This window comes from Hyla sarda, chromosome 4, assembly GCF_029499605.1.
Source record: "Hyla sarda isolate aHylSar1 chromosome 4, aHylSar1.hap1, whole genome shotgun sequence".
Classification (NCBI taxonomy): Eukaryota; Metazoa; Chordata; class Amphibia; order Anura; family Hylidae; genus Hyla; species Hyla sarda.
This window is the reverse complement of record NC_079192.1, coordinates 320,103,312-320,129,553: the sequence shown is the minus strand read 5'-3', so window position 1 is coordinate 320,129,553 and position 26,242 is coordinate 320,103,312. Positions and strand designations below refer to the sequence as shown.

Here is a 26,242-nt window from a genome sequence, read left to right as displayed (position 1 = left end):
TATCTAATTAGATATTATTTTGTGTGATTAAAAGGGTACAAGGCTGCGAAAGAATCTCTGACCTTTCATGATCTGTACTGAAACTGACGTCTTCAGTTGCTACTTTATGGGAAATACATTCATCCTTCCCATCTGTGTGGATCTGAAAATGTCTTGTCCAGGTTTGTTGGCTAAAAGATTTAGGAAGTGGTTATCTAAAGATGGAAACTAAGAGAATGTATGATTTCTTTATTGTTGTTTTCTATCTAGTGTATAGTGTAATAAAAAAAAAAAAAAAAAAAAAAAATATATATATATATATATATATATATATATATATATATATATATATATATATATATATAATCTCAAAAATAGAAAAATAGGGAACCTTTTAAAATGTCGATATTTTATTTCATTATATTAAAAAATGAAAAAATTAGAAAAATCACACCACGTGAAAAAACTATATCAAAACTATATTATATTGCCACCGCCATATGCTAGTATCTTTCAGAGCGCTCCCCTCTCCGCACTGTTCACTGCAGATGAGCGCCCCGACATTTAAGCCAGAGTCTTTTTTCACCGTTATGTCACAGTTCACACCTTGTATTTGGTAATCAAAGCCGTAACAAACAATTGTTCAAGCACTGCAATTTAACCAATGTGGCTGATGATTATTCACTGCATACGGTGCTATTATATTGCTGTTATTTAAATTAGTGGTACTCTACATCCGATGTTCCCTTTGATGAACCAAGTCTTTGTGAACATGCTTTAGCGTTTTTTATATATATGTGTGTCCACGTATTTTAAGGTGCTGGATGTGCCTCATTACTTGGTATATTGCACTTGATCCATAGGTATTGCACCAGATTTAATCATCCATATAACATATCAGTGTGAACACGGTGAAGCATTTTATTTCTATACAGCTTTAAGGTGCCAAAGATGCCCTGTCATCTATTGCATTATGTTCATAGGTATTGAACAAAGTCCAATAGGTCCATTGTCTGCATGTATATCAGTACCTTATTGGGTATTGCACAACTCCCATTCATATATTCCACATAGTCCCAAATATGCATTAGTAGGTGTTCAACATTTTTGCATTTGCAGCCGGGTTACTAGTCTGATTATGCAACCATTGATAGACAAGGTCCCTTTAAGCTTTATATATTATTGCACTGTCCCTTAGGGTGCCTAGATAGCTCATATGTTCAAATAAACATGATGGCAGTAATAAATAGAGGATAATTTGGAGAAAAAGCTGATATCTTCTCCTTGTGTTTGTTCACACTAGTCCTCTGCAGGGTATTGGTTCAACGCGTTTCCTTCAGCCTTTAATTCATCAGGAACCGTACTTAGGCTTTCTTAATATTATTCCGGCATCTCCTTTCTTTTTACTTGTGGAGTAAGCTTGTGCATGACTCTGATGGAGGCTCAATATCATGATTCCAGTATATTCATAGTTAATTACTTTACAACATATTACACAACCACATATTAAACATTCATCTGTAATAACATGTAATTAAACATCGTAATAACCTGTACAGTACATAACATCACATAAACTATTGAGAAGGTAGGACACTCTCGCCCCTTATCCATCATGGCACCCTTAGCGTGGGTCCCTTAGCAACTGCGTCTGCGCTGTAAGTTGCAGATCATGTGATAGTGCCTGTGACGTCCGGTCAGCTGATTTACGTCAGGTGACACCTCCGAGTCAAATGATCGGTCTCAATCAGGACGCCGACTTGCGCCGCTGACAGCTCATAGGGAAGCAATGCAGAGTCAATATGGAATAATTAGAGAACATGTCTAAATATGTTCAAAGTATACTTCACGCCCTCAGATACATATAAGGGATGAAGGTAAGGCAATGGGGGAATAAAAGAGGAACATATAATGTCCATTTGTCCATGATGAAAAGTTGATAAATAAAAATAAAATAAGTAAAATACATAAGATAAATAAAATACAGAAAAATAATCAAAAAGTAAAAAATAAAAAGATTAAATGAAAATAATGAAAAAAAGGAAAAAAAATTATAATAAAATGAAATATAAAAAATAATAATAAATAATAGAGAGTAATAAACCTGAAAAAGCACTCTATATTAGGTGTGGTCATTATCCTGACCTCACACCATATTTCATCCAAGTAAGGACAGCTCCCTGGTTTGTGGGATGTCACGTATGTGGCCTTCACGTTAGTTATATATATTTATTTTTTATACATATATGTATGTACCCTCGCACACATAGATAGATGTATTAAAATGATATATATAATATTTAAAAAAAATATATTTTATTCACCATTATTACTGAAACATTAGGAAAAAAACATGTGTTGGAAAAAACGTGTTGGAAACTCATAAAAATGTGAAATAAAAATTAAACGTTGTTTAAAAAATAAATTGTGCAAAAAAAATAAAAATAAGATGGAATCGCTTGAAAAAGACGAGGCAGGCAAAGGAACAAACAGCCAGAGAATGGGATGGTTGCAGCAAATAGGGAAATGAATACCTTGTTACGTGTCCGAAACACATGGAAAGAACCTTGCCTCACTGGTTTTAGCATTTCATTTTTTTCAGATTCTGCAATTTTTACATAGTAATCTTTACTCAGAGAATAACTTGGGAGGGTACTCACTAAAATTCAACATGTTGACATGTGTCCCGTTCCTCTCCCAGACCACACCTGTACCCCTCTCCTCTAAAGTTTTTCAAGGTTTTTAGTTCTGTTAACTCTCTCATATTGCGATCTATACATAGACTTATCTTGCACTTATCCACGTTAAGGGTAGGGGCACACAAAATCCATGCAGAATGTTCTTCTATGAGCAGACACTTAGGGGTACCCGTGACAAAATTATTGAACAGTATGGGTCCCAGTACAGATCCCTGAGGTACCCCACTGGTAACAAGACCTTGCTCTGAATATACTCCATTGATTACAACCCTCGGTCACTCAGCCACTGCCTTATCCGTTTAACAATATCGGAGTCCATATGGAATATATTTTGTGGGTCACATTTTTGTGCATTACTGCTGAAAATGCATGCCTAAAAAATACGCCTCTAAATTTAAACAGTGAAGGAGTGAAAAAGAGGAGCTTTCCAACTGAATTGCATGACGGGTAAGTAAAGTTAATAAAATTAAGATGCACTTAACATGGAAATCCAGACAACAGGGTTATTTAAAACTTAGATATTTCAATATATATGTTAAAAGCAAAAGTATAACAAGCCTACAAACTTTCAAGTTCCTCAGTTCTATTCCATAAATGCAAATATGTCAAGAGTGAGGCGAAGGGATTCATTTTGTGTAATGAATGAATGAAGTCGGAATAACACAGGGATGAATCCCAGCTACAGAACTGCTTAATTGAGTCTTTTATTTCATTACTTTGGCTGTTTCAGATCTCGCTTTCAGAATGTGAGCCAAATGCCTTTAGGGTATCATAATTTTGTACAAAATAAATATTTAATCTCACCCTAATAAATTCCCAGATGAGCCTTTCACTTTGCAGCACTTCAGCGTAATAGAGGTCGGTTTGTGAAAGTAATAAGATCCTGTTGCTATTCCACTGGGATGAATAGATTTGGTCATCTATAGTCACTTATTATCACAGTCCAAAACTTTTTATTGAAGAAATCACACAAGTAGAAGAATTTTGGTTTGAAATGCACACAGTATATAGCCATGACTTTCGAATAGAGCTACCTGCTATATGCCAAGAGGCCTTCCAGCTAATTCTTCTTCCAGCATTATTAGTGAAGTTGGGCTCATCTAGAGTTGGCTTTAAAGCGTAACAACAATCATACTCTGGCCACAGGATGTCTTTTTAAATCTCCTGCATCTTTGTAGCCAGAAGCTTGCTCGAGACTACAGTGATCATGATATGGTTTTGCCTGAAGTCCCATTTATATTTATGGGACTTCAGCAGGCAAATCCATATTCAGATCGCTCCTGTCTCAGGCAATTGTTAGGCTATAAGGTTGAAGGAGATTTAATGAGATATCCTGCCGCTGGAGTATGATTACTGTTACGTTTTAAACTTTTGGAGATATATTTTCCCTTTAAGCTGTTTTATGAATACTTCCTAGAACTGTTTCCTCAGTTTTCACCACATTTTTTTCTTGTGAATTATCTTTTCCATTAAAGTCGGTGGGAAAATAACTAAAAAATAGCAGGTGTTAAAAATTTCCCAAAAACCCATAGTTAAAGTTTATGTATATTTTCATGCTATAAGAACACACCCCAGAGCATAAAGTGAATGGGATCTTAAAGGCTAACTCTGATACTTATAATCTTATTCCCTATCACCAGCATACAACCTCTGGGACCCCTCACAATCTTTTGCCCTGCACTCCTGTGTCCTGAATATTTGTGTTCAGAACACAAGCACTTCTTGGAGTGGTAGTGGTCAACACGCGCACACTCAATGCACTTTCTATGGGAGAGCAAGAGATATAGGAGTGCTGTGCTTGTGTATCTTTGGCTCCACCGTAGACATTACATAAAAGGGGGGGTGCCAGGCAGGAGATTACAGGGGGTCCCATTGTTTGGACCCCCACAATCCTCATACTTATTCCCTATTCTGTACAAAGGGAATAAGATTAAAAGTACCAAAGTTCTCCTGAAGTAGTCACTGCACTTTCAACAAACTTTGCATTAATCGTTATTAGAGTAGGTACCTCTTTCTCCACTTAGGCTCCTTTCTATATCACCCCATGAGTTAACGTCATTAACTCTGAAAACCTGTCATAAACTCATTGAAGCAACAGGTCACCTGCTGCCCATAGGAGTCTATCATGAGGGGAGGGGAAGGAGGCGTAGGCAACAAAGAGAGATAGACAACAGTAGCTTCAAGCACTGCTTGATTGACAGGTTACACTGCTTAGTACTATTTTATAGAAATCTAGTAGAACAGGGTCTTTTCTCAAATGTGTATGGTGTGTATGGGAGACCTCATAGCAGCTAGTCTCAAGTCACTAGCTCAGGGGCCACCGATAATTAGGGATGGGATATGCAGAGGGGAAAGCTTGTGAAATATGCCGTATGCAAGTTTTACATTGGCCAAAAATTGTGCTAATGTTGACATATGTATGACGACTTATGTTAAGGTGTTCTGGAAAGGTGGTGTCGGCTAGATGCTAAGCTTTGCGGAGGCTGAGAGAAGGAGCTTTTTATTATATTTGAATATGTATAATAATTATTTTAAAGAGTACCTGTCACCAAATAAAACTTTCAGTATAGTGTTCCTTGTGTAATTAGCAGACACTTTTCCATTCACTTGCTTTTAAAATGATCAGCATAAATATGTTCAAAATGTAATATAAAAACGGCCACTACGTGGCTCGGTTCTGTTCCCTGCCACAATTAATACAGTGAGTTTGGTCTCCTCCCGGCCTAGCAGGAGTCCAAACTCAGGAAGTGCTTCTCTGCAGTGAGCTTGATTGACAGCTGCACAGAAAGTGAAAGCTCCACAGATTCTCACAAAAAGCTGCACAGACTGAAAGCTGCAGGGGAGACTCACTGATAGCAACACAAACTGAAACGCGCACAGAGCATAAGGTCTTCTATTCATCACAGTACTGCAACCATTTGAGGGTGGAAGTGGTCCCCCAGCAGGCTTCAGTGATGTCATGCTTGCTGGTGAGCAAGAAGAATGGTAAGATACAGAGCTTTTTAAAGCTCTGAATTTTTTTTAAAGGCTGGAGGGTTGTTAGGAGTAGTTAGGAAACATAGCCTGAGTAAGTTTAGAACAGTTTTTTAGAACAGTCTTCCCTATTTCTTAAATGTGGCCAGATATGAGGGGCAGCACATAGAGAGAAACAATGCAGACCTGAAAAGTTACTAACAGCTATAAGCTGATCAGTTCTCTCTAATCAGTACAGTACAGGGGGGTGGGGAGAATTATCAACATTTGTGTAGAGTAAAAGTTGACCAGTTGCCAATAGCAACCAATCAGATTTATTTTATTTTTCAGAGGCCCTTTTTTTTTTTTTTTTTTTTTTAAAGGTTTTGATAAATCTTCCACATTGTCTGCACTGCTTAACAGTGCTATTCCAGGCAATTTATATATATATAATAATAAAAAATAAAAAAAGTTGCCTGCTAGTTTCATGTAAACTGCAAGCAGTTTTGGTAATGAAACTGAGCCCTGTTATAGTTGTGGGGAGGATAAGGAGTCAGGATATATTGTTTGATCTTCCAGCCAGGAAGGAACTAACCCACTGAAGAACTGTAGTCTACACTGTGTGCACAACTATTATTCAAGTTGTATTTTGAGGATTAACATTATTATTGAACAACTACAATGCTCTGTTAATTCAAAATATCAATAAGCCTTAAACCTGAATATTTAAGAAAGTAAGAGTGAGGTTTTGGATTTCTTCGGAGACTATGCAACAAAATGATGAATTTTCTTGCTTATTTTTATTAGCGAACACCCAACAGGGGTACTGCGGTGGAAAAAAATATATTTTTTTTAAATCAACTGGTGCCAAAAAATTAAATAGATTTGTAAATTACTTCTATTTAAAAACTTAATCCTTCCAGTACTTATCAGCTGCTTTTCATGTAATGAGTCTCTCTCATATATTAACTTCACCTTCTGAGTTTCATTACTGAAAGAAATGAACTTTTGCACGATATTCTATTTTTTTAAAGTTTTATCTGTACTTGTTTTCCACCGGAGTACCACTTTAAGGACACCGCTTATTTTGTCTTTGTGGAGGCCTCGACAAATGCCTGGCATCAGGTCACCACAGTGGCTAAAAATTTAACAATAGCACCTGTGTTCTCGTCAGCCAAATACCAGATTGTCATAGCTGCCCGCTCCTCCACCTCCCTTAACTCAAGTTTGCCACATTCCTCTGCCAAACAATCCAGATCGTCCCACAGTGCATGCCAATAGTTAACTAAGAGGAGGCAGCTTTACTTCTTTACATGTAAAGAAGTGTGAGGAGTAAAGTTGCTGGAGAAGACAGGAAAACAACATATACAACATTAGCCGATGGGGGAAAAAAAGGAGAGCTTGGTTCAGTACTGTGAGGGGCTTTACTGCTGCCATCTTGGTCCTTCTGATATTGGGCTTGTTACTCCACCAAGTTCATAGTTCTACCTTACATGTGTCATTTAGCTTTAAAGGGGTTCTCCAATGCTTACACATATTTTCCCCTATGCAAAGGATAGGGGATAAGATGCCTGATTGCGGGAGTCCCGCCGCTGGGGACCCCCGGGATCATGCACGCGGCACCCCGTTTGTAATCAGTCCCCGGAGCATGTTCGCTCCGGGACTGATTACAGGCGACCACCGGGCCGGCGGCGTGTGACGTCACGCCTCCGCCCCCATGTGATGTCACGCTCCGCCCCTCAATCCAAGCCAACGGGAGGGGGCGTGATAGCTCACGCCCCCTCCCGTTGGCTTGGATTGAGGGGCGGAGCGTGACATCACATGGGGGCGGAGGCGGGACGTCACACGCCGCCGGCCCGGTGGTCGCCTGTAATCAGTCCCGGAGCGAACGCGTTCCGGGGACTTATTACAATGGGGGTGCCGCGTGCATGATCCCGGGGGTCCCCTGTCCTTTTGGATAGAGGAAAAGATGTGTAAGCACCGGAAAACCCCTTTAAGCCATTCAGGAGTCTGAGAATGCTGGATGACACACATGGTGATACCATATTGGTTGTCATTCAACTTTCCTAGGAACAGATGAATCGGAGAAGAATAAAGGTTTCTTGGTTTGAGTTCCAAGAAGATTATATTCCATCTTTTTCTTTGTAATGAAAGTCATCTCCTTATACTGAACTCCTTCTGAGCTTGAGCTTATACAAATAAAATCCTAATCACCTTCCACTTTCCTATTTTTCGAATAAAATTATGCAAAACATAAACATGCTTGGTATTGTCCCATCCGAAAATGTTTGAATTATTAAAATATGTTAATGAAAACGCACAGTAAACAGGATAAACATAAAATATATAATATTTACACACAAACATTATATATATATATGTATAGTCATGGCCGTAAATGTTGGCACCCCTGAAAATTTTTCAAGAAAATGAAGTATGAAAAGGATTGCAGTAACACATGTTTTGCTATACACATGTTTATTCTCTTTGTGTGTATTGCAACTAAAACAAAAAAAGAGGAAAAAAAAGCAAATTGGACATAATGGCACACCAAACTCCAAAAATGGGCTGGACAAAATTATTGGCAACCTTTCAAAATTGTGGAACTATAAGATTGTTTCAAGCATGTGATTCTCCTTTAACCCTTTCCCGACCCATGACATACATGTACGTCATGGGTCAGCTCCCATTCTATAACGTCTTAGCGGGTCGGGCCTGGTACCTAGCAACGGCCGGGACCCGTGGCTAATAGCGCACGGCAGCGATCATGGTGCCGCGTGCTATTAACCCTTTAGACGAGGCGTTCAAAGTTGAACGCCATGTCGAAAGTGAAAGTAAACTAATGACGGTTAGCTCAGGGAGCTGTTCGGGATTGCCACGGCGAAATCACGGCATCCCGAACAGCTTACAGGACAGCCGGAGGGTTCCTACCTGCCTCCATGCTGATAAGTGTGTGCAGTGTTATAGGTCCCTATGGGAGCTATAGCACTGCAAAAAAAAAAGTTAAAAAAAAGTGAATAAAGATCATTTAACGCCTTCCCTAATAAAAGTTTGAATCCACTCCCCTTTTCCCATAAAAAAAATAAAAAAACTTTGTAAATAAAAATAAACGTGGTATGGCCGCATGCGGAAATGTCCGAATTATAAAAAATATATAGTTAATTAACCCCTTAAGGACCGGAGGTTTTTCCGTTTTTGCATTTTCGTTTTTTGCTCCTTGCCTTTAAAAAATCATAACTCTTTCAAATTTACACCTAAAAATCCATATGATGGCTTATTTTTTGCGCCACCAATTCTACTTTGTAATGACGTCAGTCATTTTGCCCAAAAATCTATGGTGAAGCGGGAAAAAAAATCATTGTGCGACAAAATTGAAAAAAAAAACGCTGTTTTGTAACTTTTGGGGGCTTCCGTTTCTACGTAGTACATTTTTCGGTAAAAATGACACCTGATATGTATTCTGTAGGTCCATACGATTAAAATGATATCCTACTTATATAGGTTTGATTTTGTCGGACTTCTGGAAAAAATCATAACTACATGCAGAAAAATTAATACGTTTAAAATTGTCATCTTCTGACCCCTATAACTTTTTTATTTTTCCGTGTATGGGGCGGTATGAGGGCTCATTTTTTGCGCCATGATCTGAAGTTTTTAACGGTACCATTTTTGCATTGATAGGACTTATTGATCACTTTTTATTCATTTTTAAATGATATAAAAAGTGACCAAAAATGCACTATTTTGGACTTTGGAATTTTTTTGCGCGCACGCCATTGACCGAGCGGTTTAATTAATGATATATTTTTATAATTCGGACATTTCCGCACGCGGTGATACCACATATGTTTATTTTTATTTTTATTTACACTGTGTTTTTTTTTTTATTGGAAAAGGGGGGTGATTCAAACTTTTAATAGGGGAGGAGTTAAATGATCTTTATTCACTTTTTTTTTTCACTTTTTTTTTTTGCAGTGTTATAGGTCCCATAGGGACCTATAACACTGCACACACTGATCTTCTATGTTGATCACTGGTTTCTCATAAGAAACCAGTGATCAACGATTCTGCCGGATGACTGCTCATGCCTGGATCTCAGGCACTGAGCAGTCATTCGGCGATCGGACAGCGAGGAGGCAGGTAGGGGCCCTCCCGCTGTCCTGTCAGCTGTTCGGGATGCCGCGATTTCACCGCGGCTATCCCGAACAGCCCACTGAGCTAGCCGGCATGCTTTCGGTTTCACTTTAGACGCGGCGTTCAACTTTGAACGCCGCGTCTAAAGGGTTAATAGCGCTATTAGCCACGGGTCCCGGCCGTTGTTAGAGGCCGGGCCCGAACCGCTATGACGCGGGGCCACGCCGTGGCCCCGCGTTATAGATCGGGAGTGGACACATGACGTTCCAGTACGTCATGTGTCCTTAAGGGGTTAAACCACACGTTCAATGGCGTACGCGCAAAAAAATCCACTAAAAACTTCAGATCACGATGCAAAAAATGAGCCCTCATACCGCCCCATAGGCAGAAAAATAAAAAAGTTATAGGGGTCAGAAGATGACAGTTTTAAACGTATAAATTTTCCTGCATGTAGTTATGATTTTTTCCAGAAATAAGACAAAATCAAACCTATATAAGTAGGGTATCATTTTAACCGTATGGACCTACAGAATATAGAGAAGGTGTAATTTTTACCGAAAAATGTACTGCGTAGAAAAGGAAGCCCCCAAAAGTTACAAAATTGTGTTTTTTCTTCAATTTTGTCGCACAATGAATTTTTTTTTCCATTTCACTGTAGATTTTTGGGTAAAATGACTGATGTCTTTACAAAGTAGAATTAATGGTGCAAAAAATAAGCCATCATATGGATTTTTAGGTGCAAAATTGAAAGAGTTATGGTTTTTTAAAGGTAAGGAGGAAAAATGAAAGTAGGAAAACGCTGGGTCATGAAGGGGTTAAACTCACCTGGGGCAAGGAACAGGTGGGGGCAATATAAAAATCACACCTGAAAGCAAATAAAAAGGAGAGCAGTTCACTTAGCATTGTGTGTCTGTGTGTGCCACACTAAGCATGGACAACAGAAAGAGGAGAAGAGAACTGTCTGACGACTTGAGAACCAAAATTGTGGAAAAATATCAACAATCTCAAGGTTACAAGTTCATCTCCAGAGATCTAGATTTGCCATTGTCCACAGTGCACAACATTATCAAAGTTTGCAACCCATGGCACTGTAGCTAATCTGCCTGGGCATGGACTGAAGAGAAAAATTTATGAAGGTGTCAACGCAGGATAGTCTGGATGGGGGATAAGCAGCCCCAAACAAGTTCCAAATATTTTCAAGCTGTCCTGCTGGCTCAGGGAGCATCTGTGTTAGGGCAAACTGTCGACATTTAAATGAACTGAAACACCTATGGCAGGAGACCCAGGAGGACCCCACTGCTGACACAGAGACCTAAAGAAAAGCAAGACTACATTTTGCCAAAATGAACTTGAGTAAGCCAAAATCCTTCTGGGAAAACGTTGTGTGGACAGATGAGACCAAGATAGAGCTTTTTGATAAAGCATATCATTCTACTGTTTGCTGAAAATGGAATGAGGCCTACAAAGAAAAGAACACAGTACCTACAGTGAAGGGAGGTTCAATGGTGTTTTAATGTTGTTTTGCTGCCTCTGCCTCTGAATGTGTGCAAGGCAGCATGAAATCTGAGGATTGCTAACGGATTTTGGGTCGCACTGTACAGCGCAGGGTTAGAAAGCTGGGTTTGCGTCCGAGATCTTGGGTCTTCCGGCAGGACAATGACCCCAAACATATGTCATGAAAAGGTGCCCTTCCAATAAGCGACACCTGGAGCAGTTTGCAAAGGAAGAGGGGTCCAACATTCCAGCTGAGAGGTGTAAGAAGCTTATTGATGGTTATAGGAAGCCACTGATTTCAGTTATTTTTTCCCAAGAGTGTGCAACCAAATATGAAGTTAAGGGTGCCAATAATTTTGTCAAGCCCATTTTTGGAGTTTGGTGTGACATTATGTCCAATTAGCTTTTTTTCCCTCCCTTTTCGGTTTAGTTCCAATACACACAAAGGGAATAAACATGTGTATAGCAAAACATGTGTTACTGCAATCCTTTTCTGTGAGAAATACTAAATTTTCATGAAACAATTCAGGGTTGCCAGCATTTATAGCCATGACTGACTGTGTGTGTGTGTGTGTGTGTGTATATATATATATATATATATATATATATATATATATATATATATATATATATATAGCCAGAATTGCTGATTTTTTTTTGTTCCTTTTATACAGGGGATAAAATAAATATTGAATATATCATAATTTTTCTCACTGAATATATTTTTCAAAGGTGCTAGTGACATGAAATTTTCACCAGATCTTGGTAACAACCCAAGTAATCCGTGCATTCAAATAAACCAAAACAAATAAGCTCAGAAATTAAGTTATGTGCAATAATGACCAGGGGAAAAGTATCTGACACATGATGAAAGGTAGGCAAAAGGCATGGAAAGCCAAGAAAACAGCTGTAATCTATTAATAATTAAAAAGCAATCCAGCTTCTTGTCAGTGCAAATTAATATCAGCTGGTTCAGTCCCAACTGTTGGCCTACCAAAGGGTCTCATGGCCAACCTTTTATAGTTTTTCTGTCATTGTTCTACTAGTACTACAAGTTTTACTATCATTGTATCATTCTATTACTACTGAGCATTTCTGGTATTTGGCATTTTCTACATTTATGATATTCATTGTACTGGATCATAAACATTAATTTTAATAGTTCAGATGAATCTGCACGCAACATAACATAATGGCCCTCATTATTGCAAACCCGACATGTTTTGTCGGGTTGTGCACCAGGTTCTGGCACATTGCGCCAGAAATTCTGTGTGCGCCAGAATTTAAAAAACCCTGACTAACTCTCCATTTTGCTAAGAAAACCCAAAAAAGGGGCATGACCACCAGGGAAAGGGGGCGTGGTCACAAACAAGGGGCGTGTTCCTGACACTTTCTGAAAAACCCAACATATTTACTAAGGTTTCCACAGAAAATGTGGTGGATTTGAGCTGAGGAAAACCAGACAGATCAGAGCATGTGTAAAAAAAAGCAAAGTGTAGGGAAACCTTAGTAAATACCCTGCAAAATAAATTGTAGGGAATTACAACCCACAAGGAAACCTACACAACACTCTTAGTAAATAAGGGTCAATATGTTTAATTTTTTTTTTCACTTTATTTTGTTTTCAAATGGAAAGGGGTGTGATTATAATTTTTTTATTAGGAAAGGGGTTTTATATTTTAAAAACATTTTTTTATTAATTTTACACAGGAGACTATTATATGTTATAATTAGATTCCATTCACTGTACAATGCTATGCATATAAGGCTAGGTTCACACTGTGGAATTTCTGGGCAGAATTTCTGCCGGAGACCAAGCCGGCGGCACTAGGACCGCGTGGACTGCATTGCTGTCTCCATAGATGTCAATGCATTTCTACTCAGATCTCCAAAAAGATCTATCCAAAAATGCATTGCTGTCTATGGGGACGGCAATGCAGTCTGTGCTGTCCTAGTACCGCCGGCTAAATCTCCGGCAGAAATACTGCCCAGAAATTCCACAGTGTGAACCTAGCCTTACATAGCATTGTGCAATGTGATCGGTGCTCTACTGATACAGCCTGACTTTGCCATGCTGTATCATTTGACTATCTAGCGGCAAAGACTATGTAAGGAGACCTTTGATGCCATTTTATCTCATTGGACCCCTGCAGTCACTCTGCTGGGGTCCAATGAGCACAACAATACCACGAGCACCTGTCATTTATTCTTTTAGATGCTGTGATTGGCATTGATCACAATGTCTAAAGGGTTAATGGCTGGCAGGATCGATGCTCCCTATCTTTAGCGCTGAGTGCTCAGCTACTGACAGTAGTCGCCATTGACTGAAAAATAAGCAAGCTCATTTGGTGTGCCCTGGTGCTTTAAGACCCAGGTGGCAAGTCCCTACAGGCACACTCTGTGTCATCTAGGAGTTAAATTGAGAATAATAAACAACTCAGAATTTACAAATAGACATTTGTGACATTTCAAAATAATAATAATCAGTGACCAATATAGCCACTCTTCTTTTTCCAGTCATGAAGTCTGCCAGTTTCTTGATTTGTAGATGGTTAACTTTTTCTGGAGCACCAACCACAGCTTCTCAAACACTGTTGATAGAGGTGTACTGTGTTCCTTCACTGTAAATCTCTCATTTAAAGGAGAACTATTGCAAAAATGAACAGGTTAAATAGCTGATCGTGAGAGGTCTGACCACTGGGGCCCCCACTATCTCCAGGACGGCACCCAGCACTCATTGAGGAGCGTGTGCTGCAGACTGTGGGCCAGGACTGGATACAATATGTCTCTGGCCCACTCATTAAAACCAGACCATGAAACTAAGGATGAGATAAGGAGACCTGAACTAGCCATGCTTGAAGAGACTTGTGAGGGATTCAGTCACCTAGGTCTCAGACTCAGACTGGAGAACTATGGCGGTCCAGCCCCCACCTGACCAACCCGGGAGGGGAGGTTTTGTCCCTCTGAGTTAAGCCATATAATGTAGATGTTGAGGCCATTTGTTTGTTAGGCTAGGTTCACGTGGCCGTTCTATCCAGTCCCGCTATTCTCCAGTCATTGCTTCTAAACAGACCATACTAAGGCTGGGTTTACACTACGTTTGTCATATGGGTACCAGAGCCTGCTGGGAACTGTGCAAACTGGTCGCTCCCATATCCCAGCCGTCCCTGCATCTCAGATAGTGACTCCGGTCAGCTCATTTTTGCCCCGTTTCAGGTTTTGTGACCGGACTGAAAACCGTAGTATGCTGTGGTTATTAGTCTGGCCAGAAAACCGGATACAGGGCAACAATGAGCCGATCGGTGTCCCTATCTGACTCCGGTCGGCTCATTCAAATGAATGAGATGTGGGGCCGGGTCAGTCTGGGATGCCAGAGTGCCTGTTTTACACATTTCCCAGCTGTAGTGGGTCACCGTATGACATAAAGTTAGTGTGAACCCAGCCTAGCAAACTGATACAAAACGGATGCCATTTTAATGAGCAGTTTTTAATCCGTTTGTATCCTTTATTATCCGTTTTTATTTTTGTCTGGCTACTTCCTGGTTGCTCACACCTCTTCTGAAGTGAGAACAGATCAAAAACAGTTTGGAAGAAACGGATGCAAACGGATGACATTAAAGGCTCTTCTGTTTGCCATAAACTTCAATGTTAATTTTTTTTCTTACTGAGGGAAAAAAAACTGCACACAACGTCTTTTGTCAATCTTATTGACATCAATGAGATCTAGTTAAGGCTGTTTGCAATCCGTTTTCAAAAGTCTGGAACGGATTACAAAACGAACTGGGACAGACGTTAATGTGAACAAGCCCTTACAAACTTGTCATAAACTTCTTGACATCTTGGAAACTGCTCGAGGTGTTCTCTTTTAAAGGGGTTGTGTGCTGCCCTAATTTTCGGAGCTCCGCTCACAGCGTCCAGAAGTTCATTACTCCGAACGCTGTGTGCGGGCTTCCGTATTCGCGGCCGCCGGGCGTGACGTCATGCCCGGCCCCTCGCCCACCCCCTCGTGACATCTCACCCGTGACATCTCACAGACGTCGCGCCCCCTTCCCATAGACTTTCGTTGAGGGGGCGGGCGAGACGTCACGCCCGGCGGCTGCGAACACAAAAGCCTGCACACAGCGTTTGGAGTAATGAACTTCCGGACGCTGTAAGCGGAGCTCTGAAAATCAGGGCAGCGCACAACCCCTTTAACCAACTCACCAAATATCTCTCACAAGAACTATATAAGGACTTTCATGTGTTTATCCCATTTAGTTTCCTTAATTGTCTTGTTGCACTCTTTTAGTATCTTATTGTAACTTGCATGTCATTTGTTTCTGTATTTTTGTAGAAATCACTGTGAAGCCATTTTTACTTCAGATGAAATGTTCAATTAATCAGCTCCGATCTTTGATCTCTAAATATGAGCTCACCTTTCTGAAGGAAGCCTGAGTAGAACATGCTTACAAAAAAGGGTTAATTTAGTGACTTGCTGGGACTAGTGGCTTTAACCCTTGCACTATCACACTCTCTCCCGTGTCTCAGCTGGACCAACGGGGGGTGACCTTGAGAGGGCCATTACTTTTATTTTCATCTTTAAGGCCTTTATTGGCTAGCAACACAAAGAAGTACTTTGATGCGTGCAATGGACCTTTTTCCTTCATAATAATCTTGATGATCTAGAAAGATTCAGGCTAGGGCTGCAACGATTAATCGACACTATCGATTAAAAGCAATAACGGAAATAGTTGTCGACAATTTCAGTTATCAATTAATCGTGCACTGATTAGTTGTTGGCTAGAAAAGTTATAACTTATCCTTAAAAGCTGAGAGCAGGGAAGGAGGCCACAATGCAAGAAGGCTGCAAATCGGCGATTACCTGCTCTGACAGCTCCTGGTCCAGGTAGCAGATTCTGCAGGGCATTTCGCGGCTGGGCCCGGCATCCCACATACCATCTCAAAGCTAATGTTGGCAGTATGGTCCATAAGACACCAAGAGGATGGTGCTGGAGTACAGACCAGGAGCAGTGCAGCAAGTGAAAACAGCAGGATATAGAGCGACGTGCTTCTTAACCCATTCCTGTTGGGCCTGTGTCCTAATCGGCAGATCCCTGCTGCTATCAGCAGCTGACTTCTGCCAGTATTGATGAACATTGGAACTGGCTCCAATGTCCGTCATTTAAATGGTTAAATGCCATGATTAATAGCAATCACGTAATTTAAACATTAAATGCAGGTAATTCCTGGGGTCTGCAGATCGGTTGCTGGGGAAGAATGGGGACAAATGTAGACCCCAACAAAAATAAACCCCAACATTGCTCCGTAGGTGGAAAAATGAAAAAGTTTTAGGGGTTAGAACATGGCATTTAAACTATTTTTTTCTTCTCTTTTTCAGGTTTTCTATTTCTTTTTACCTTAAAACAAAACAAAAATTATCCAGGTTTGGTCAAATTATTGCCCCACAAATATGGGCAATTCCATATTTCCATGCATATATTTTTTTCTGACTTCGTAATACATTAAATCATAAAATAAAGTGTGCAAATGTAAAGTACAACTTTGTTCTGCAAAAAAAGAAGTCGTGATATAACTTTGTCAGTGGAAAAATTAAAAAGGTTATGGTTCTGAGAATGTGAGGAGCAAAAAAAAACGTGAGCAAAATAAAGGATTTCCACACTTGTAGGGGGTGAAAATCATAAAGTGCCGCTCATCCGTTACTCTGTATTCAAATAAGATATTTAAACAAATAAGCATGTGTTTAAAGGGGTACTCCGGCGCTTAGACATCTTATTCCCTATCCAAAGGATAGGGGTTAAGATGCCTGATCGCGGGGGTCCCGCTGCTGGGGACCCCCGTGATCTTGCACACCGCACCCCGTTTATAATCAGTCCCCGGAGCGTTTATAATCAGTCCCCGATTACCGGTGACCACAGGGCCGACGGCGTGTGATGTCACGCTCCGCCCCTCAATGCAAGCCTATGGGAGGGGGCGTGAAAGCTGTCACACGGGGCGGAGCCTTGACGTCACAACACTCCGGCCCTGTGATCGACAGTAATCAGACCCAGAGCGAACACTCTCCGGGGACTGTTTATAAACTGGGTGAGGCGTGCAAGATCACTGGGGTCCCCAGCGTCGGGACCCCCGCGATCAGGCATCTTATCCCCTATCCTTTGGATAGGGGATAAGATGTCTAAGCGCCGGAGTACCCCTTTAAATTGGTAAGCGGCAGCTGAAATCGCCCTGCTGCCAGCACAGAGAGACAGGCATCAATTGGCGAGTCTCACTGTGTAATAGAAAACCACCAGTCTACTTGTAGGGCTATATGAGGTGAAACATGAGCTATATGAAATGGTGTATGAATTCCATATAGCCATTCCCCCTAATATAGCTATTCCCCTTGCATAACCCATGCGACCACTCCCCCTTATAAAGCCCATGTTCCCTCTCATATTTTGAGTCCATCTTCAACCTGAAGTTCCAACTAGCTCATCTTTGTTAAAGGTGTACTCTGGTAGGAAACTATTTATTTTTTTCAAATCAACTTTTGCTTAGAAAGTTACAGATTTGTAAATTACTTATTTAAAATTTTTAATCCTTTCAGTACTTATCAGCTGCTGTATGTTCAAGATGAAGTTGAGTAGTTCACTGTGGTCAGACAGTGAGAGCACTGTGGTCAGACAGAAAATACATTAAAAAAGAAAAGAACTTCCGGTGGAACATACAGCCGCTGATATGTACTGGAAGGGTTAAGATTTTTATATAGAAGTCATTTACAAATCTATTTAACTTTCTGGCACCAGTTGAATTGAAAAAATTGTTTTCCACCAGAGAACCCCCTTTATTACCAGCCCATACCTATACCCCACAACCCCTTTGATAGTAATGCATTGAAGTGGAGCTCTGATCCAGCCACGAACCCATCCAACTGTGAAGAGTCACTCTCAGTACATCAGTCCATAAAACCTGTGAAATATCTGCCTTAATCTGCCCCAATCTTAACCTTTCAGTTTATGTGTCTTGCTCAGCAGTGGTCAGATGTCAACATTCTGTACCTTGGCCATGTATTTAAGCGCTTGTAATTCTGGCCACCTCAGGTAGATTTAGTTCTGGAATATGACATAAAAGGAGATTAATTGGTTCCTGGTTGCTGTTTCATTTGATTCTTCTCAAATGTTTGGCAGCTAATTTGCATCTTTTTATTTTTCTCAACATTTTTTTTTTTTTTTTGCGACTCTTTTCACTATGTGCAATAAAACCTTAACTTGTTCTGTGATCATTCCCCAATATCTTAGCAATTTCAAGAATACTGCGGTTTTACAATTTTTTACTTTTCAGAGACAGTTTAATCTTTTTCTGCCCATTTAGACATAGGAAAAGAAGCTACCTAAATATTATGCACACCTTGATATAGGGTATTCATCTCCTTAGACAACCCCCTACCTCATTACACAAATATAGAGCACCTGCAATGCGTAGATCGAATATGCATTCAGGTTTATACAGCTGGAGTTGGAAAATATGCATACAAAGGATAATATGGTCAAAAATACTCACTTGCTTAAAGGGGTAGTCCAGTGGTGAAAAACGTATCCCCTATCCTAAGGATAGGGGATAAGTTTGAGATCGCAGGCGGGGTCCGACCACTGGGGCCCCTGCGAACTCTCTGTACGGGAGCCAGGCTCTCCGGCCAGATAGCGGGTGTCGACCTCCGCACGAAGCGGCGGCTGACACGCCCCCTCAATACATCTCTATGGCAGAGCAGGAGATTGCCGAAGGCAGCGCTTCGGCACTGCCATAGAGTTGTATTGAGGGGGCGTGTCGGCCGCCGCTTCGTGCGGAGGTCGAAACGCCCCCTTCCCGCGGGCTGTTGGGCTCCGTACAGGAGATCGCAGGGGGCTCCAGCGGTCGGACCCCCTGCGATCTCAAACTTATCCCCTATCCTTAGGAAAGGGGATAAGTTGTTCACCACTGTGTTCACCACTGGACTACTCCTTTAATTGTGCACACAGTGGGGGAGATTTATCAAAACCTGTACTGAGGAAAAGTTGCTGAGTTGCCCATAGCAACCAATCAGATCACCTCTTTCATTTTTTGAAAAGGGCTCTGAAATATGAAAGAAGCGATCTGATTGGTTGCCATGGGCAACTCAGCAACTTTTCTTCTGGACAGGTTTTGATAAATCTCCCCAAGTATGTATTAAAATACATACATTTATTTGAGCATGTGTTTTTATAGTTTTGTTTTTGTTTTGTTCAAATATGTACTATAATAAGTGTTATGTAACACTTGCAGAAAGGCTTCTGACTGATGTTTGTGTAAGTCTTATACTTTATATATTTTTCCCACTAGCTGCCCAGCTGGACAGTATTGGCTTCAGCATCATCCGGAAGTGTATCCAAGCTGTGGAAACAAGAGGTGAGCACATGTGCCACTTTACAACAGATGGCATAAAGCTTAGGTCAACTTAATGATCAAGGCTACACAGATGCCTGTAACATTGTTTTTCTCTCACCTGTTTAGGAAACAAATAAAGATTAGTCATCAGTAGGAAAATACTGCAAATGATCCAAAATAGCATGTAAACTTATACTGGTTACGTTTTATTCCATGGTTCATCTGCACTTTTCATTTGGAAGGAAGTTGACTTAAAGGAAAACTGTCAGCCTGATCACCCACAAACACCCATTCCGTCCACTGGTTGCAGAGATATAGACTGCAGAAGTTCCGCTGCTCACTTCACGGAATTGTGCACAGGAGGCGGGGATCTGCCAGCTGGCCACCCCTGCCTCCTCTTTCAGCTCATTATACTGTCCTTGCAATTAATGAAGTGCATCTAGTACATGGACTAGTTTTAGATTTATTCTAACTATATAGAAGATATGAGGATTGCTGCACAAGACATGTTCCAACTGTGCCTGGCCCACCCATTATTCACATTAATTCCCAGCATAGTATAACATAATGCACCCACATCCTGTGAAATTGGTATTGGAACTGGTCAATTCTTTACTGGGCAGCTATCTTATATTATACAGAAATAATTTATTTATTTATGTATATATTTATTCAGTGGATGTGTGATTTCTTTTGACATACCAAAGGAAACCACAAGCGATGCCTTTGTATTTCTATGTTCTGATCATCTAGAAGACAGAAACTGATTGGGATTTGGGTGCAAATGCTTTTTGTTTGTAACTATTAATGTTGTAATATGAAAAATGTTTTTGCCAACTTGTGATACAATCCACATCCCCTCTTAATTATGCAGTTTCAAAGCTGAAGCAGCAAGAACTTGGCTATTTTGACAATCTAACAATGATGTGGAATAAATAGTGGCAGTGAAGAGTTTTATAGTCTGCTGCAGTTGACAGACACAATTGGGATGTAAGGAACCAATTAAGTCTGTTAAAAACAACTTGACCTTTTCAGAACTGTTTCTGAATTCAGAGATAGACTGCTGCCATTATTCTTGAGATTAGCATTCACTACTTTAGGGGGATTTGCTTTTGAAAAAATTACTACTGGAAGTGATAAGGTTGTGCCAGAAGTCTATCGATTATGGTCACTAGACTGCTGTTGGATGATGAATATTTGCTCAGAAAACACCTACACACCCTTAAGGATTTATTCGCACTTACAATATACTGCGCATATGTGCCGGATTTTAAGTTGCAGATTTCAATGTAGACTAATTGACTACAGCTTCAAATCTGCAGCTTCAAATCCTGCGCATCATATAGTTACACAGGCAATATTTTTCTGTATATTTTCTGCAGCTGATTTTGCTATGCATTGGCTTATGGGTAGGAAAATACGCTGCAGGATATATGCAGCAAAATATGTCAAGTGTGACCCTACCATAAGGGCACGATCACAGGTACAGGAACTGCTCCATATTTTTGCTGTATATTCTCTGTAGCTAATTTTGCTAACCATTATAGGGGTTATCCAATCAATGGAATAAACAAAAAAAAAAAACCTTAGATGAGCATAGGACATTAACCTTGCATCTACTGTATTATTCTACTGTGACCTTTTTATCTCCTGTACGTGGCTCAAATACGCCTTTCTGCCCTCCTACTTGTTCCCTTCCCTGCACGCTGTCTTTAAACTACAAGTCTCAGCATTATTTGCTGACGCTCTGTGCTCACTTCCTCATAACTGCCGTTTTCTGCCCCAGTCCCTTGACCAGCCCCAACACGTCCCATCCTGCTTTCATCTGCAAGAAACCTGTTATCCTGCCTGTTCCTTTCACAATACTAATAATATAATAATTTACTAAATGTTTGAATTTGCCCTACTGCAGATATATTAACCCTAAAACAGCGCATTAATTATAGAATGTGTGTGCGCATATATATATATATATATATATATATATATATATTATACTATATTGATTCACAAAATAGGTGCCTCTGACTGTTGCAAAACTACAACTCCCAGCATGCTCAAAAAGGTGCCTCCAGCTGTTGCAAAACTACCAGTATTCCCAGGCAATCAGAGGCTGTCTGGGCATGCTGGGAGTTGTATTTTTGCAACAGATGGAGGCACCCTCGTTGTGAGTCACGTTACAAAGAAGGCCTGGCTTATCAGAGAGATGCTGCAGTAAGCCAGGCCCCAGAGCAAGTTGCAGGCTCCGTAGTATGGTCCGGGTCTCAAGGTAACATAGCTGACTAGAGCTCTGCTTCATGAGGGAAAGACACACACACACACACACACACACACACACACACACACATACAGCTCAGTTTTATGAGACACACACACACAGTGCTCTGCTTTATGAGACACACATATTTCTCTGCTTTATGAGACACACACACTGCTCTGCTTCATGAGACGCACACATACAGCTCTGCTTTATGAGACACCCCCCCCCCGAGCTCTGCTTCATGAGACACACACCCAGCTCTGCTTCATGAGACACACACCCAGCTCTGCTTCATGACACACACCCAGCTCTGCTTCATGAGACACACACCCAGCTCTGCTTCATGAGACACACACCCAGCTCTGCTTCATGAGACACACACCCAGCTCTGCTTCATGAGACACACACCCAGCTCTGCTTCATGAGACACACAGACCGAACTTACATGCAAGGCCCCATAGAGCAGTGTTTCTCAAGCACGGTCTTCAAGCACCCCAACAGGTTATGTTTTCAGGATTTCCTTAGTCTTTCACAGGTGACATAATTATGGTGATGCCTGATTCACTGACCATAATTATATCACCTGTGAAAAACTAAGGAAATCCCGAAAACATGACCTGTAGGGGGGTACTTGAGGACCGCGCTTTAGAAACACTGCCATAGACAGCATAAAATTCACGCGATCTCCATCTGAGGGTGCGGGCTAGAGGCAGTTAGGGGAAGAAAGCCAAGACAGAGTGGACTCAGGATAGATCATTTTTCACTGATAAGTGCTTTATAAAGCTCTGCAATGTTGCATTACTTAGAATTACTTGCTTGGGAAGATATATTTATCATTACATGAGGGAAATAAATTATATTTTACTTAACTGGACTACCCCTTTAACTTCAATGGGTAGCAAAATCAGCTGCAGAAAATATGTAGCAAAGACATACCCTCAGGGTATGCGCAAGATTTGAAGCTGTGCTCAATCATATAGTTTACACTGAAATTTGCAGCTTCAAATACTGCTTATCTAATATGCGCAGGATACTTTGCATGTGACTATACCCTAAAAGGGGTACTCCGGCACTTAGACATCTTGTCCCCTATCCAAATGATAGGGGATAAGATGCCTGATTGCGGGGGTCCCGCCGCTGGGGACCCCCGTGATCTTGCACACAGCACCCCAGTTAAAATCGGTCCCTGGAGCATGTTAGCTCCGGGTCTGATTACCGGCGACCACAGGGCGGGAACCCCGCGATCAGGCATCTTATCCCCTATCACCGGCGTACCCCTTTAAGGACCAGGCCAATTATATTTTAGCATTTTCCTTTTTTCCTCCTCGACTTCTAAAAATCATAACTCTTTTATATTTCCATTCACAGGCCCATATGAGAGCTTGTTTTTTAAGTCACCAATTTTACTTTGTAATGACATCACTTTTTTCTTTACCATAAAATGTACCCCTTTAAGGGGTATTCTGGGGAAATAGCATTATAAGCCAAGAAGTCCTATGCCTAAAGTTGTTGTATTGTGTACTCCCTCTCCCCAAAAGCTGTCTAGTGCTGTCTTTTCCTCCTCTGTGTCGATCCTGCTGCTTTGCATCCCCCAACCTGGCACCACGCCAAGTATCTTTTTGCTCAAGCCACAGGTCCGGTATGCAGAGATAAGATGGCTTTAGACGTGTAGTGGCCATGCAGGGTTACTGGATCTCAGCTCCTGTTCATTTCAATGAGAGGTGAACTGCCGCAATTTAAAATAGCCTTTACACATTGAAGGTAACCGCCTGCTTCTAACTCCAATAACTGTGTAGTCCAGAGCGGCAGCTCAGGGAAACAGCTAATCAAAGGTGAGGGCAGCGAAGGTTGTTGACCTATCATTCTTATATTGACATCCTGTCCTGAGGATGGGCCATTGGTATGTTATGACTATAAAACCCCTATAAAACCCATGGACCATGGCATACGTCTGCATGCCCTTTTGCACTATTTACTGGAATGTTTTTGTTTTTTTTGTTATAGTGATTTAGTTTTTACTGAAGATTTTAATCATAGCATCTTTTTTACAGGTATTAATGAACAGGGGCTTTACCGAATTGTTGGCGTGAACTCAAGAGTTCAAAAACTGTTGAGTGTCTTAATGGGTAAGTGCCATGAAACAAGGACATGTCTAGCTTTTTTTGAGCCCAGTAAGTGGGTTCCTGAATAGACATAATATTCTGTTACTTTAGATTCATGCCAAATGTTTTTCTACTTATTTTTAAACTTTCATGATTGATATAAGTTGTAGATCTTTTCCTTTGCACTCAGCAGCTCTAGGCCATGGCAGGCAGCCAGCTGAACATCTGTGGATACCTTTAAAAAATCATTAATTCAATTTGCTGCAAGGAAGTGGACACAAATGTTTTATCAGCAAGAAAACAACATAATCATTGGTTACAATGGCGCACAGATGATCAGATTTATCTGCTTAACCGGACATTATAAATGGAAAGGGGTTTCTCAAACCCTTGTAGATTTTTACTGTATAAAAGAGCTAATTTCAGCATACAGCATTTGCCTTCATCTATAATGCACTGTCAATCAGCGAGAAAATGTGCTGTGAAACAGACTGTAAATATAATTTAGGAAAATAGACTTTGTACAGGAAGGATTTCTCCCTTTACTAACTTAATGCATTGATTTTATTTCCATTTTTACATAGATTCACTCTATTCGAAAACATTTGTCTCCATAATAATAAAAATAAAAACATTTCATAAGTTCCTAATTTGTATGGAAAACAGAAAAAGCATAGCTTAGGAATTTTCCTATGTTTGCATATGTGTTAGAATTATTGGGCAATGTCCTCCAGTTCCTGGCATATATTATATGCAGCACTTGACAGCAGCATTTACTCATTGGCCACATGAGTTATGTGAGATCACCATTTAAGTGTCAAATTTTCTCCTGTGGTCTTCCGAAAATGATGTGTTCTTCGATGTTTGTACAGAAGGTTGGGCAGTCCTTTTAAACAATGAATCAAAATTGAAAACTGATGCATCAGTAAACCAGATTAAACAAACAGGGAAACTGTGCGTACTGAATAATGATGGTGCCGAGACCAGAGAAATGTTTGCTTTGTTAGGCTGGACATGCATGTTAACAGGGAGGTGCTGTCGGTATGTAGGTTCAGCTTGAGGTCCTTGAGGAATTTGACTTATTTTATGCTTTCCCTGGTGCTGAAATCAAATATTGATGCACAGTTTATCTAATAGTTTGGCACATTGTAAGGTTGACTGCTGAACTCTGTTTACAAATATTATAGAAAACATTTTTTCTACCTCTGTTTATGTTTGTTTTCATGTTCATATGTGGTTGATAATCTCACATACAAAGAATGGCAGTGCGTCACGTATGACAAAACCAGGATTATCTGATCAAGGGCTTTGTCCAATATAAGGCTGTTTATATCTCCTATAGAAGTGATTACCTGCAGTAATTGGATTACAGTTCAGGGTCCTCATTCCTTCAGAAAGCCTTCAGGCTTAAGAGCCTATCTCTGTAGCCGGTAATGTTTATAAACAGCCATATCGGGATCAAGAAGAATTTAACCTTACGGGCATGTCCTTTTCTGTAAACCATTTCATCGCCACTGGTTCAATATCACAGCATTACAGGTAGTGTTTTCTTAAAATGACATAACAAACACCTGCTACAGTAGCAAGGAAGTGGTGTGGTGTGGTGATGGGAATTTTTTTTATTTTATTTATTAAGTTACTACCTATTTTTAACATGGTCTTCAAGTGGTGAAGGTGGAAAAGGTAAACTTTAATGGCCACAGTTCACCTTTTCACCCTGCACTCGGTATGCCTTGAACATTCTCACATAGAAGTCAATGGGGCAGTTTTATGAAAACCCTCTAAAACAAAAATTGTCATTGTTGCCCATTGCAACCAACTTATATTTTTTCACAGCACTTTTAGAAATAAAATTGGTTGCTCTGGGCAATGGAGAGAGTTTTTCTTTTACATAGTTGTATAAATTTCCATGGATGAGCTCCAGACTACAGGTTCCTATGGACCATGTGGCTGCTGTAAAGCATGTCTCTATTTGCCATAAAAAGGCTGTAAGCAGCTCAGGCGGATTGGTGCCCACATAATCGGGTACAGAAAATGGAATAAAAAATTTACAATAAGAAAATAAAACTAGCTAAGGCCTCTTTCACACTATGAAATAGTTCCGTTTAGGAACTTCCTTCACAAGTTCCGTCAGTATATCGGGGAAAACCTGCCGTTACAAAACCCCTGACGGCTGTGACTAAATAGCATTGCAGCCTATGGGGTTTTGTAACTGCCCGTTTGCACCCGTATATGCCCGTAATTCA

At 40.5% G+C, this 26,242-nt stretch overlaps 1 protein-coding gene across 5 annotated transcripts in view; it reads left to right on the top strand.

The window, feature by feature from the left end:
• The window catches only part of ARHGAP26 (Rho GTPase activating protein 26), a 412,307-nt gene that overhangs the window by 178,759 nt on the left and 207,306 nt on the right, over window positions 1–26,242 (top strand). For all 5 annotated transcript variants that reach the window (XM_056574910.1, XM_056574908.1, XM_056574907.1 and 2 more), the window contains 2 exons: window positions 19,590–19,655; window positions 23,946–24,020. In XM_056574910.1, coding sequence (XP_056430885.1) covers window positions 19,590–19,655; window positions 23,946–24,020 — 141 coding nt within the window. The remainder of the gene's footprint in view (window positions 1–19,589; window positions 19,656–23,945; window positions 24,021–26,242) is intronic.